This window comes from Prosopis cineraria, unplaced genomic scaffold (genome assembly GCF_029017545.1).
Source record: "Prosopis cineraria cultivar Desert tree isolate PC_DT_omini unplaced genomic scaffold, ASM2901754v1 PC14, whole genome shotgun sequence".
Taxonomy (NCBI): Eukaryota; Viridiplantae; Streptophyta; class Magnoliopsida; order Fabales; family Fabaceae; genus Prosopis; species Prosopis cineraria.
The window spans coordinates 1467110-1481606 of record NW_026555345.1 but is presented as its reverse complement, the minus strand read 5'-3'; the positions used below and the strand labels follow the sequence as shown (position 1 = coordinate 1481606).

Sequence of the window (14497 nt, the reverse complement as noted above, 5' to 3'; positions counted from 1 at the left end):
CATAGACTCCAAGATTCCAAATTATACAATTGTGGCCTAAAGTAAAAGCAAAAGCCTATAGCCCCATTAATCATCCTACTGGAGCATGTACATAGTGGGGCTCCTTTTTACTTATCTTTGACATGTTGATCTTAAAATCATTCTCACAAATGCAAAGGAGTTTACAGTAAAATAGTCTTCGTGTAAAGCTTTCACTTGCACTTATATACAATCCAGCATTGAGACTTGAGCCTGCCAGTTAAGACTTAAGAATCTCTCTCTACTGTGTATAGACAATATCCCATAAGCACCATCACTTTTGAATGCTCATTCTGGTTTTCTCAAACTCATGGCTCGAGCTTGGGATTTAAGCATGAGTTTCATGCTTCTTGCTCTGCTAGGATTATGCTTCGTTGTGGCTTCTGGCTCTGGCAATGTGAGTTCATCTATTCCTCTTGGTTCTATAGCCTTCTGGGTTTTCTCTTTCTCGCCATATTTTCTTAAGCAGCAGGTTCAGTTTTTGTTTCTTGCCATATCTTCTCTTATCTCCTTCAGGTTCATGTTGTGTATATGGGAGACAGAAGCATGAACCAATATGAACAACACCTTCTTGAAGATTCTCACCTTGACATACTCTCAAACATTCTTGGAAGGTTTTTAATCCCTTATTATTTTGCACAGTGATTTGTTTTAAGAACAAAAATAATGATTTGAGAGTAACCAGTATTAGCTACAAGTAAAGCCTCCTCTCTTCTGTCTTTATGTTTAGTTTAGAAATCGACCTGTTAAATTACTAATTACCGACAGAAGCAAAGGAACACATTTGAAGAGTTTAGCCACCTTCTCATGGTTAAAAATAGATACTTGTATTATCTAGACTTAGCCCTTTAAATATTAATTAAGACAATCTTAAATAAATAAGCATGTCATTATAGAATTTCAGTTATAACGGTTCAATAGAGTTGATAGTCAGTTATCATTATTTTTCTCAACAGCAAAACATCCGCAAGGAAGTCCATTCTGTACAGCTACAAACATGGGTTTTCTGGATTTGCTGCAGTTTTAAGTCAGTCTCAAGCTAAACTCATTGCAGGTAAGACGAAGCTTGGATTCATATATCAGCTTTTGATGATCAATAGTATAAAACCCTTTTCACTTAATTTTTTTTTATTTTTTTGGGAATTAAGTACGAAAAGGAAATTATTAGATCGATCAGATTAGTATAGCTGTCTGGCTTTCTTGTTGGCTTCATTAATTGGCCAATAAATGCTTGTGACAAGTACCAGAGCAATGAGCGTGATAGTGATGTTTATGACATGTAACTTTGAACAAACATTTAATAACACTTTCCATATATGCATTTTATTACTTATATCCTCATACTGAAGAGCACGTTGGCTATATATGCTTGCTTTGCATATATTTGGAGAACTGTTGAATACGCTTTCTGTGGTTTGGTGAATTTCTTAAGACTGTGGTCCAAGTTGGAGATTTTGAAGTGTTACATTAATGCATATGATTCCTTCTTTCTTTAAATAGTACTCTTCATTTTCTATAATATTGATCAAGTGTACTTTGAATTTCCTTCCTGGACGATCTTTAAGTACAGAATAAGGTCTCTTCTGCCAACAAATTTAACAGTTCAATTTCGTGCAGATTTTCCAGGAGTTGTTCATGTAATTCCAAATAGAATTCTCAGTGTGCACACGAGTAGAAGCTGGGATTTCTTGAGTGTGAAGCCAGATATTGTGAATGGAATTCTTTCAAAGAGTCAATCTGGCAGAGGAACCATCATTGGCATCTTGGACACAGGTCAGTATCAAAGGTCCCAACTTCAGAACATGTAGACAAAATATAGTCCGATGTCTCTCTGCATAATTTAATAAAGTGTCCCGCCATATTCAATGTGAGTGTCTACATCGTGTGTCTAACATAAACATAGATCCGCTGAAGTCTCAGTGCTTCATAGTCCCATTTAAACATATCCGACCATTTAGATTAATTACTGAATAAGTGGGATCAATCAATTAATTGGTGCGTGAAATTGACGGAGATGCATATGATTAAGTGGGATTGTGATTTTATCATTAATTGTTGGGTTTGCAGGCATATGGCCTGAGTCAGAGAGCTTTAGGGACGAGCATATGGATAATCCTCCTTCTCGTTGGCGTGGTATATGCCAAGCAGGAGAGAATTTCAACCACTCCCACTGTAATAGGTCCGTTTAGACTTTAAAGCATCCTTCTTAATCCCTTTTGCATACATATCAGGCTCTTTTAATGTTGACATTATTCTCATAACGTAATTGGATATACTGTTTAATCAGTTAGAACAGTCTGTGAGCATATTCATCCAGCTTAGTGATCTAGGATAGAGTCGAGTTTTAGGCCAAGGAGCTCAAATTCAAACACAATTACTAGGTTCTAACACGCTAATTTTTTTTTTTTTGGGACCAACACCAAATGGAAAAAAATCACCTAACGTGGGTGATATCCCAGTAATGGAATGTCCTACTTGTCTATCTTCTCATTAATGTGAGGACTAAACCCCATCCTTGGTTGGGGGGGGGGGAGCCACGTGGCAGCCGCTCTCACAACAATTTAACACAAAAAATATCTTGTGAATTTAATTTGAGTCTGGCCACAGCTTCATAATTTACTTTTAAAGATTTCTATATTAATAAAACCGCTAGCAGTTTTGTGTAAGAAGTGGCCACAATAGCTTTATTTCTTGTTTCTCTTCTTTGGCATGGCAACAAAAGAGATAGACTAAATGAACAGACAAATCCTACAAACAATTTAGCTTTAGGATTCAAAAGTGAGTGGACGAGTAAACCCCTGATAATGGCAAAGTTACTGCATTTGAGTCCTTTCCACATCCTTGAACCACGTGACAAAAGAAGCTACAAGTTTGTTATTCATTATTCAGCTCCCTTTTTTGTCACCAATAAAATTTCACTGGTTAGGATTTTCTCCTCCCGAATCATATACAACATAAAAATTACAAACATATTGCATGAGACACAACTTAAGTCTTCAAATTATACACCAGTACTTCATCATATTGTGTTGTCAGACATATCTCTGTCATTTTTTTCATTTTTAAACACAGTCAGTCATTTCATACAATGGCAGGAAAATAGTTGGAGCTCGCTGGTATTCCAAAGGCTACGAAGCTGAATTTGGAAAGCTAAACACTAGCGATGGATCTGAGTACTTGTCGCCACGAGACGCATCAGGCCATGGCACTCACACTTCATCAACAGCAGCAGGAGTATCAGTAGAGAATGCAAGCTTCATGGGACTAGCAAAAGGATTGGCAAGAGGGGGTGCTCCATCAGCTCACATAGCTGTCTACAAAATTTGCTGGTATAATGGAGCTTGCAGCTCAGCTGATCTTCTTGCAGCATTTGATGATGCAATATTTGATGGGGTTGATGTTCTTTCCGTGTCTCTTGGATCATATCCTCCACTTCCCATTTATGTTGAGGATGTGTTGGCCATTGGATCTTTTCATGCTGTGGCTAGAGGAGTTTCTGTGGTGTGTTCTGGTGGCAATTCCGGACCTTACCCTCAAACTGTCATAAACACTGCCCCATGGATTATCACTGTTGCTGCTAGCACTCTTGATAGAGCATTCCCTTCTATCATTACCTTGGGAAACAATCAAACTCTTCAGGTACTTCATCTCCATCTTGGGAATCCTCATTGAGAGAGAATACAATTCTCTTTCCCTCTGATCTCTCTGTAGGCCAAACAGCACTCTTCCCTTCTGTCATCAGAATTTTTTACAAATAAGAGCATTCTCTATTTTCATCTAGATGTGTATCTCCTTTAGGAAGATAATCTGGCTTTTGATAATGGTGGTCACAATTCACAAGTGTGTATGCTTCGCAGTATTATACCTTTTGCAGTCTGCAAACCCCAGAACAATATTTTGTTTCCTTATACAGGGGCAGAGTTTATATACAGGGAAGGATGTGAACAAGTTTTATCCCATTGTGTATGGAGAAGACATAGCAGCTGAAGATTCAGATGGAGAAAGCGCTAGGTAGAAAAAAAATGCCTTGAATTTCTAACTAAGAAAATGCATATGCTGACATGAATTCAGATCCTCTGAAATAAAAAATTACCTGCATATAATACAGTCAAAAAGAGATAGGGAAAAAAAAAGAGCATAAAAGAAGAAAATGAGTGTCACATATAATCGTATTTTTTTTCTCCGAATGCATAACTGGATAATCGTAAAGGTGATCGAATTTTGCACAGAAGCTGTGAAGCAGGAAGCCTGAATGCAACATTGGCTAAAGGAAAAGCAATTTTGTGTTTCCAATCTGGATCGCAAAGATCAGCCATGGGTGCTATAAGAACCATAACGGAAGTCCGAGGCTCTGGTCTCATATTTGCTCAGTTTCCTGCTAAGGATGTTGCTTTGTCTTGGCGCATTCCGTCTGTCCAAGTTGACTTTATCATTGGAACATCTATACTCATACATGGAAGCTACCAGGTCAGTTCCTAAAAACAATAAATATATTGCATATTCAGCGTATTTGTCTCGTAACCCAATGGGCCAAACGGCTAATTTAAGAGCTTATTATTTTTTGTAATGATTAATAAAGCTAAATACGCCAAATACTGTTTACAAAGATGATGGAATGATTGGGAACGTGAACAGGAATCCTGTGGTGAAGTTTAGCAAGACGAAAACAACAGTGGGACATCAGATATCTCCAGAAGTAGCATTCTTCTCATCGAGAGGACCAAGTTCTCTGTCTCCTTCAGTGTTGAAGGTTCTCATACTCTTCCTTCTTATCAACAAAACTGTTAGGTTGTTCAAATATGAGTGGATTTAAGTCAACATGAGAAGTCTGGCATCTGATAAAATCGGACTTAGCAACTAATATATAACAAAAAAGAGAAAGATTTTGAATTAAGATGCAATGTCCTTCCTTGTCATTTTATTCTCTTTCCCCATTTCCGGGCAATAATTCATCATTCCTAAAAATTTTACCTAATGTTGCTTGAAATCAGAATCTAGCTATCAGGAGTAGAGATATATAATGCTTAATGAACATATATGGATGGTGCGTATATGCAGCCTGACATTGCAGCTCCAGGGGTTGATATTCTAGCCGCTTGGTCACCTGCTTCTTCTGACTATTTGCAAACTGATGATGCGACTGTGAATGGGTTCATTCCTCTTAGCTTCAAGATTGAATCAGGAACCTCAATGGCTTGCCCTCACGTTTCTGGCATTGTGGCTCTTCTCAAATCCATATATCCTAGTTGGACTCCTGCTGCTATCAAGTCTGCCCTCATCACTACAGGTAATATCAATATGTGATTGTAATCTTCATTAGTTGGTCAGCTTAAATTCTAATCATTTAAAAAGCTATTTCACTCATTTATGTGCAGCTTCGTTGAAGAATGAGTACAACCTATATGTTGGAGCAGAGGGAGCTCCTCGCAAGCTGGGTGATCCGTTTGACTATGGAGGTGGACACATTGATCCCAACAAAGCCACGAATCCTGGTCTTGTATACGACTTAGGAATCTCTGATTATGTTCGTTTCCTTTGTTCTATGGGCTATAACAACACTGCAATAACCTTAATGACCAAATCTCCTACTAAATGCCGTAAATCTCCCAAGTTTTTGCTCAATCTCAACCTTCCTTCCATTACCATTCCTGAGCTGAATAACCAACCTTTGACTGCGTCGAGAGCAGTCACGAACGTAGGACCAGTGGAATCTACGTACGTTGCTCGTGTTGTTGCTCCGATTGGAGTGTCTGTGACCGTTGAACCTCCAGTCTTGAAGTTCGATGCTACGAGGAAGAAACTGAAATTTAAGGTTAGTTTTAATTCCAAGATCAAAGTTCAAGGTGATTTCTCATTTGGGTATCTTTTCTGGGAAGATGGTCCACATGAAGTGAGAATACCTTTGGTAGTCCGAACTGTTGTTGGTCAGTTTTATGCAGACTCATAGCCTCTGTCATAAAACTCTGACAATTTTCTTTTTAAATTGAATTATACCAATCTGACCCAAAAAAATTGAATTATACTAATATGATTGGTCTCGCATCGTAGTTCAATTCCGCATTATTTATGAATCATATGACAAGTGTGATTTATTTTGAACAGTTTATACATATAATAATCAAGGGCCCACTATTTGTCCCAATACATTCAAGGACATTAGATTGTACTGTTGACGAAGACTTCACACGGCACACCAAAAAAGTGTGCCTAATATGAATGAAAGGATTCAAATCTTTCAATCAAGCGTTTGGAGTGGAGTGAATATTATAGTGTACACCATCAAAGGTTGAGCACAAACGACATACACATTGAATAACATAATTGACATTATCAATTGAACATTTCGATGGCTTCCAAGTCATCACAAGTATGGATAATTGTCAAAATGAAGTTGAAGTTGTGAGATGAACCGTAATAGGTCAGTGAATTGGAGTTAAGTGAGTTAAAAGAGACATATTCCCTCCACTGCTAGTATCCTAAGTTTCTTCATCTACCTTATTGAATATTTTTTTCTAAACTACTCTAATTAATTTCATAGTTTTTATTATTCTCTTTATCTCGCACATTTAATACCTATTACCCTCATTAAAATAAGAGTATTTTGGGAAAAATGACACATTTTTTTACATGAGAATAAAAAAGAATCAACTTAACTAATTTTTTTTTTATCTTCATTCTTAATGTTTTACTCTCTTTGTTTATTATTATAAGACGTTTTTTAAGTAGTACATTAAAAAAATATAAGATATTTTAAATCTTTCCAAATGTGATTGATAAAATATTTTAAAAAAATGCTCTTAATGAGGAGTGTAATTAATAATGTTTCAAATTGAGACAACTAATTAAATAAAGATAAATATAAAAATAGTGTACTCCCTTGTCCAAATTATAAAAAACTTTTAAAAAAGATTCGATATCCTAAAATATAAGATATTTTGATAAAAATAAAGTTTTATTAATAATATTTTTTAATATTATCTTTTTCATTATATTCTCTTTATTTAAAACTGTTTTATAAATAGAGTATTAAATGAAATGCATTTTTTATAAAGTTTATTTTTTTAAAAAATGAAGTTATAAAGTATATTTAATGAGTTTTATTAAAATATTGGAATGTGTAATTTTATCTAAAAGCATTTTATAATTGATGGAGGAAGTATAATTTTAAATGTCATTAACTAACTTATTAAAATTATAAATTTTTATGGTAAAAAGGATCAATTAATTAAAAAGAAAAGTTATAATACATAAGGCTCAAAAAACGTAAAGGGGGACGAGGGAATTAAAGAAAGGACTGTCTAGAGTAGCATTATCGGTTATAGAAGAGAGATTTGATATTTTATAAATATCCTGAACTTGGGCTTGCTGAGAGTAATGTTTACAACGAAGGAAATGGAAGAATGTTTTCCTGAAACAAACAACAGAGATTCCTGAGGCATGAAGGGTAACACCAAGCTAAAAATCCCTGACCCATTGAAGAGCAGCTCGAAGACAAAGCAAATTGAAACAACTTGGACCAGTGGTAAAAGATCTTTTAATTTTCCAAAGAAAACTGTGCATGTGAACCGAGTTCAGTGTTAAGACACAGAGATAGAACATGCTCGATCCAGATTTAAATTTCTTCAAGCAAACAAGCCGTTGAGGTGAGACAGAAGAAATTGATGGCATATTTAAAACTAGTGACATAATTCCAGTGATGTAGCGATTGTTGATACCCATATGAGTCTGAGGTCATCGACATACTTCTAAAAGTTGATGACAGTAACCATGAAATTCCTTAATAACCTTACTTGACGACTGAGTCTTACCATTATGAAAAGTAATGTTCCTTTTTTGCCAAATCAAAATAATAATACTTCTTAGTAGAAAATCTAAACCAACAGAATGTAATTATGAAAAGGTGGAAGTGATCCACCAAGAAATCCCAATCTCCTCGATATGCAAGGATTGAATTGATAAAACACCAAGCCAGCAGAGTGTTTTGACATAAGAACATCCACTAAAAAGATGATTCAATGATCATGAGCTCACGTAACCAAAAACACAGTAAGAATGCACACTAAGATGATGATGTCAAAGGACATGTCCAAGGGGTAAAGAAAAAATGAACCTGTTGGAATATTTATATAGATTTACATTAATTAATAAACCCAAACAAATTGATCCTTATAATCTTGTGTGAACCACACAAGTAAGCTCAACGGGCAGAGGTCCAACTCACAACCCAATAGTCGTCAGTTATTTCATATCTTTTAACTGAGTCAGGGATAATAGAACATAATTATATAATTATCTAATAAAGCGGTTATTGATGTGATCTTTATAAGTCAATCAGTCAATGACCATGATACACACGATACATTTTCTTCTACTTTATTATCTCTGCACTCTCTGAAGACTCTGGAATCCAGTGAGTTGTACATCTGTCTACACTCGAGGTGATCAAAATATCTCTAATAAACGATCATGAATTTTTCAGATACGTACATATTACTTTATTCTATCGTATTCAATTATATATGAATTGAGATGTTAGATTTAACAGAACCAACTTCCATATTTTTTTAAAAAAAAAGTTGCTTATATGGTAGATTAATCTTCCACAGGAAAGTCCAAAAAGGATCATTAGAACCTAATCCTCTATCCTGAATGCCATAAAAGTAGCCCTTATTAACAGTACAAGAGCCATCAGTATTACCAGGTCAGATCAATCTATCTGGAGAAGAATAAATTATCAATGAAATTTTTAAAATCTACTTAGCAACATGTAGAGTGTAGACTATAAAGTTGATATAACAACTCCCTATTCCACTTAATAGGTGACCATATCGAAGAGGAATGAACCATAAGAAAACATTTCTAATATTAAGAGTTTGAGTTAAAACAGAATTTGAAAGTTTTCACCAAAGATCATGATCAATAGAAACACTTGAACCTGAACCAAGTTAGCATGATAATTGTTTCAAAATTACATCTCCAGAATTCAAAATGCCTTCCCAAAACCAAGATGTATTGTAAGGTTTCTTGAGCTTGACTCTATTAGAAGAGTCCGTGTACTTGAACTTCAAGGTATTACCGCGTAAGGGGTGCTCTTCATAGGTTAAAATTGTTGTAAACAGCAAATCCAGAGGCGAACAACGAGCTACTAATTGCTCAAGTCGTGTCCGGATGAACACTATCCTTAAGAACTATTCCGATACACCTGGACGGTGGACCGGCAGTCCCCCAGAATTAAACGAGCACTTCCTGCGGCGGAGCAAGGGAACAGAACAGCGAAGACTATAAATGAAAACAGACGAGCAGAAGATCAGAGGAGAGGACGAGAACGCTTGCTCTCTGTTCTGTCCGCACCAATGTCTATTTATAGGCTGAGGAATGAGACACAAACGTTAGGTTATAATTACCGGTTAATGCTTCGGTTATACACACATTAAACAACAAACGTTCATGGATTAATGCTTCAGTTACATGCCTTAAACAGCAGAAACATGCACGTCCATTAATCCGAAAATGTTCAGCGTTCAATCTGGAGCCGTTTGGCAGGCAAAACATTAACACACAGAATTCGGTTTCCAGAAAACTGCCAACGCCTCAAGTTCAACTTGAAAATAGCTAAATCAGAGGTTTTTCGGGTAAGTAAAAATAATTATTTATTTAACCATTCTTTGTAAAAAGACTGCTGATTTCAACTGCGATTGCCCTGAGTTAGCCTGTCTCATGTGCGCGAGGCCACTTCTCCTCCAAGCTCATTTTACTAGCTTACTTCATTCCTTAGTATATATACACTAGAAGATTTCTTCCTTTAGTCAATGTGGGACTTTGACACACACACACTTTTGACACACATGCAACAAAAATCCTCCAAATTTGTTTTTCCAGCAAAGCCATATTCATTTATTAAAAATATAAACTAGTCAAAAAAAAAAAAAACTCGTAATACTATAGAGATTGAGTTTATTTGAGGACGAGGAAGTAATACTTAGTCTGCGCTTCACGTACGGCCCAAAAGATGAGATAGCAAGTGGTGGAGGGAGAGAAGCAGTGTCGTTTTCGTTTTTAGTGGGACGGTGGGCGTAGGTGGAGGAGAAGGGGTGTGGGTAATAATAAAGTTGGAAAATAGACGAGCTCGCTTGACACGAGCTCACAAGGGCTTGAATCTCTCATTTTTTATTTTTTTTTTAAACTCAACCTTTATTCAAAGGATGTGGGTCGAGCCTGAAAATTATATTTAAAAAAAAATTTAAAAATAAAATAAAATTAACTATTATAAATTAATTAAAATGTATTAAAAAAATTAAAATTCTCATAATCTTTTAAAAATTAAACAATACACATTTAAAAGTCTAATAATAAAATTCAAATCTTGATTAAAAAATAATTCATTTATTATAAATATACAAATATAATAATTATAGAAAAATAAAAAATATAAAAAATTTTATATTGTACACTAATATTTATTAAATAATATTAAATTAATTTTAAATAAATTAAAATTAATAATAATATAATGCTTGTAGGATTAAGGTTTCAGATGAGTAGATCCTTAATTTTAAATGAGTATTCCATCCAAAAAAAAATTAATAATAATATAATAGAATTTGAAAGTTGACCTGAACTCAAATTATTTTTTACATAATTTATTAAAGTCAAGCTTTCAAATTCGATTGTTTAAAAAAATTATTTTTAAAACTTAAATTTTTATTTAAATAAGCTTTCTAAGTTCGGCTTCCAAACCTGACATTTATTTTTAACTTTAATAATGCGATAAGAAAGACCAAAACGACAGGGACCATCCACGTATAAATATGAAGTGACGAGTCAACTTTGCAGTCCATAGTACGTGGACACCAGTGTTCCTGCCACAGTGCCACTCATATCCCGTAAGTTCAGTATCTCAGTCCTGAATCAATAAAGTGATTATTATTTGTTAATTATGAACTGATTTATATATCAGGTTTTGTCAAATATACGAGCTTAAAATTTAACCACTCACACAGTTCTTAAAATTTAACTTGCAATAAAATTTTGAGCCTCTTATAGAATCTTGTGAGTTGAAATTATATGAACTTTTTCGGACAAACTTACATAATTTTTTTAAAAAAATTAACAATGATTGATAAAATATTTTCATTTAATTATTATTTGTATCATAACTAAAAAAACATAATATTTTTGCATACTAATATTTTTTATGTTTTAAATATTTTTAAAATGAGATACACTAGAGAAATGTGTTGACTTGCATCTGAAAAAATCCACACCACTTGTAATCAGATGAAATATGCTACTTTGAGGCGAAAACAATTTCTTATTAATTTGATTGACAAAATAGTGCCTTCTTTCTTTTGAATTGAAATGTTTATATCCACATTATTATTATTATTATTATAGAAAATCAATAAAAGTCTCTTTATTAATAATGTATAAATGGTACTCCTTTCATTAAAAAATAATAAATTAAATATTAAAAAATGTAAGACATTTTTAATCTGTCAAAATATAATCATTGTATATTTTTGAAAAGTATTCCTATTAACAAATGACTTTATCTATAAAAAAATTGGGTTAATTTAAAAATAAATAATTATTTTATTGAAAGGTAAGATTTGATTAAAAATATCTTATATTTATAAAAAAATATAACTTATTTTTTAAAAAGTTACAATGAGTCAAAGCACACTTATTTTAAAAAAATATTAAATAAAACTTTATGACATTTTCTTGTCTTTCATCGAAATATGAGATTTTCATTAGAGAAGGCTGAGATACTTTTCTATGAACTTTTATAATAGAGAGACCCGATTCTAGCCCTGGTGATAATAATAAAGCTAGGATCAACATTACACTGTACCAGAAGACCAAGCTAATTACCGTGGCATTTCTTTTAACACCTTTTTGACCTCTTCAATTCCTCTTACCCTCGTTAGCCGCCATTTGATCAACTTTTTTTTTTGATTTGGGACTGCAACACTCACGATTCAAACTAATTAATCAAATCATCGTTAATGCTTTTGTAAAAGTGATTAATAACTAATAATTAATTAAATCACGTTTATGATGGTGATGACAAGATGGTTTGTACTTCCTCCAACCCAAATTATTAAAAAAATATTAAAAAAATTTTATCTCAAAATATAAAAGAATTTGATAAAATCAAATTTTCATTAATTATATATTATTAATATTATTTTTTAAATAAAGAGAGGATTAAAATAATATTGTAGAGTAATGATTAATTGTATAAAGATATTTTTTGAAAGTTTATTTTTTTTAGGAAATAAGTTAATAAAATGTTATTATTGTATTTTATTAATATATAATATTTTCTCAAATTATTTTATAATTTAAGACAGAAAAGTACATAATAATATTCATGAAACAAATCTACTGAGTGCAATTGAACTTGAAATAGTTGCAAGTTGAAACTCAGTTAATATAATTTTAATAATTTTTTGTTCATTAACATAATTTTTATAATTTAATATTATAGTTCATAAATTTAATCTTTGTAATTTTTAAAAAATATATAAATTATTATTTTAATTGGTTAAAATTATAGGGATTAAATTATACTGAATCAAAGTTTAAATATTAAATTATAAGTTATAATTCAATCAAAATTTTAAAAACTGAATTGTAGCATATTAAAATTTAAGGACTGTGTTATAAATGTATTAAAATTACATGAACCGAGTCATTATTAATTTTTTTCAAAAATTAAAAAGACACCACTAAAGTCTAAAAGCACCTGAATCTATTATGACCCTCCGATGGTAGTGCGTCAGGGAAACTTTAGACCGTCGGATGAATGGTGCGTGACGTAATCATCAGAATGCTAGCATTAGAAAACAGATGGCGGGACAAACGGGGGCAAAAGAAGAAAAGAAAATTAGAAAACAGATAGCGGGATCGATTAATTTATAAAATTAAACTCATCACGAGGCGTGATTAACGCCGCTAAGCAATCCCTTTCTCGTAAATATCCCAATCATTGTTTCTTTACCCGAAATAAAACCAATTATTTGAGTCGATTTCCCGGAATAAGAAAACTTTTGCCACCCAAATAAAAAAAATGCAAATTTTTACTTCAGTTTTGCTGCCTTGTTGGCACCAAAAAAAAAAAAAAGGACTCAACTTTTGCTACCCAAATAAGTCAAGTGGATACAGTAACAACGCAGAAAGTGTATGCACGGATGTAAGAGTTAAAGGAATGCAGTTTGCCACAAAAAAAAAAAAGGAAGGAAGAATTCATTATAATTTATAAGTTTTAAATATTTGAAAGATTATTTGTGCATGACTCAAGACTCAGATATTAATCATATCATGTAGAATGCAAGCTTTCTTCATCTGGTCTCATTAATAAGACATATTTTATAAGTAATTTTTGATTTAAAATATATGATACTTTTTTAATGATTAAACTATTTTTTTAATTTTATTTTTTCTTGATTAATTTGAAAGTATTTAATTTAATTGCATTATTATTTAAAGGTAAGGATAAAAATAAAAATATATTATCACTTTTTATATTATTAAAAAAATTAATTTATCTTAATATACGTGAAATGATTAAAAATGTCATATAATCAAGATTGGAGGAAGTATATTGAAACAAAATTACTTTTCAAAATATTTACTGCTCTTATTTATTTTAACCAATATCATTTTTTCATGAGATGCTAATTCTTCAAATAAGTGCTTCTTTCAAATTCAAAGTAAAATTTGAATTTGAAATTTGAATATCATCTGAAAGTAAGACTCCTTAATTTTTTCATATTTTAAATTTCAATCACCTAAATACAATCCAATGATAAATATACAAAGGAAAAAGTAAGAGAAGTTGAGCAAATTCTCTCGCACAAATATATTATGCTTGATTCATCTAACATACTCATGACATCTAGCTGTTCATTTGTTATTTTTACCATGATAGATTAATATGCAATCCTAATATTTTTATGCTTGGCTTCTACATCCTTATTAGCACAAGGACATGTATAGTTTAATTTTTATTTTAAATATAATCATTGATATTATTAACTTATCATACTTAAATTATAGTATTTTGGACATTTCAAATACTTAAAGAAGGTGTGATTAATTTTGAAACATTATTTTTTAAAAGATGTGTAACTTTGATCATTCTTTATGCCTTTAATTATCTGATATTATTTTTACACATGTAACTTATCTCGATTACATATTTGTTTTTCATCACCCAATACTTACTAATTAACTACAAGTATCAATTAAAAAATTATTAAATTAATTAATACTATTATTTTATCACTAAATATAGAGAACATCATTTAATCATTAGATTTGAATTAAAATTGTCAATCATATATAACGAATAGATATTAAAATTGTCAATCATATATTTATTTACGTATTTGATTTTTATCTCATTTAGATTAATATATTAAATTACCAATATCAGAAGTATAGTTATTGATAGATTCAACAAAATACTAAT

General features: G+C 32.1%; 1 protein-coding gene across 1 annotated transcript; it reads left to right on the top strand.

Moving 5' to 3' along the window:
• The first annotated feature begins 252 nt into the window (after positions 1 to 252).
• On the top strand, positions 253 to 6164 carry LOC129292728 (subtilisin-like protease SBT3.9). Its single transcript, XM_054930351.1, is given in 12 exon segments — positions 253 to 415; positions 535 to 632; positions 975 to 1072; positions 1636 to 1791; positions 2086 to 2197; positions 3114 to 3657; positions 3932 to 4029; positions 4248 to 4463; positions 4465 to 4485; positions 4654 to 4768; positions 5077 to 5305; positions 5394 to 6164. Coding segments are annotated over 12 exon segments (2346 nt in total). The 5' UTR covers positions 253 to 328; the 3' UTR covers positions 5966 to 6164.
• The last annotated feature ends 8333 nt before the right edge of the window (positions 6165 to 14497 follow it).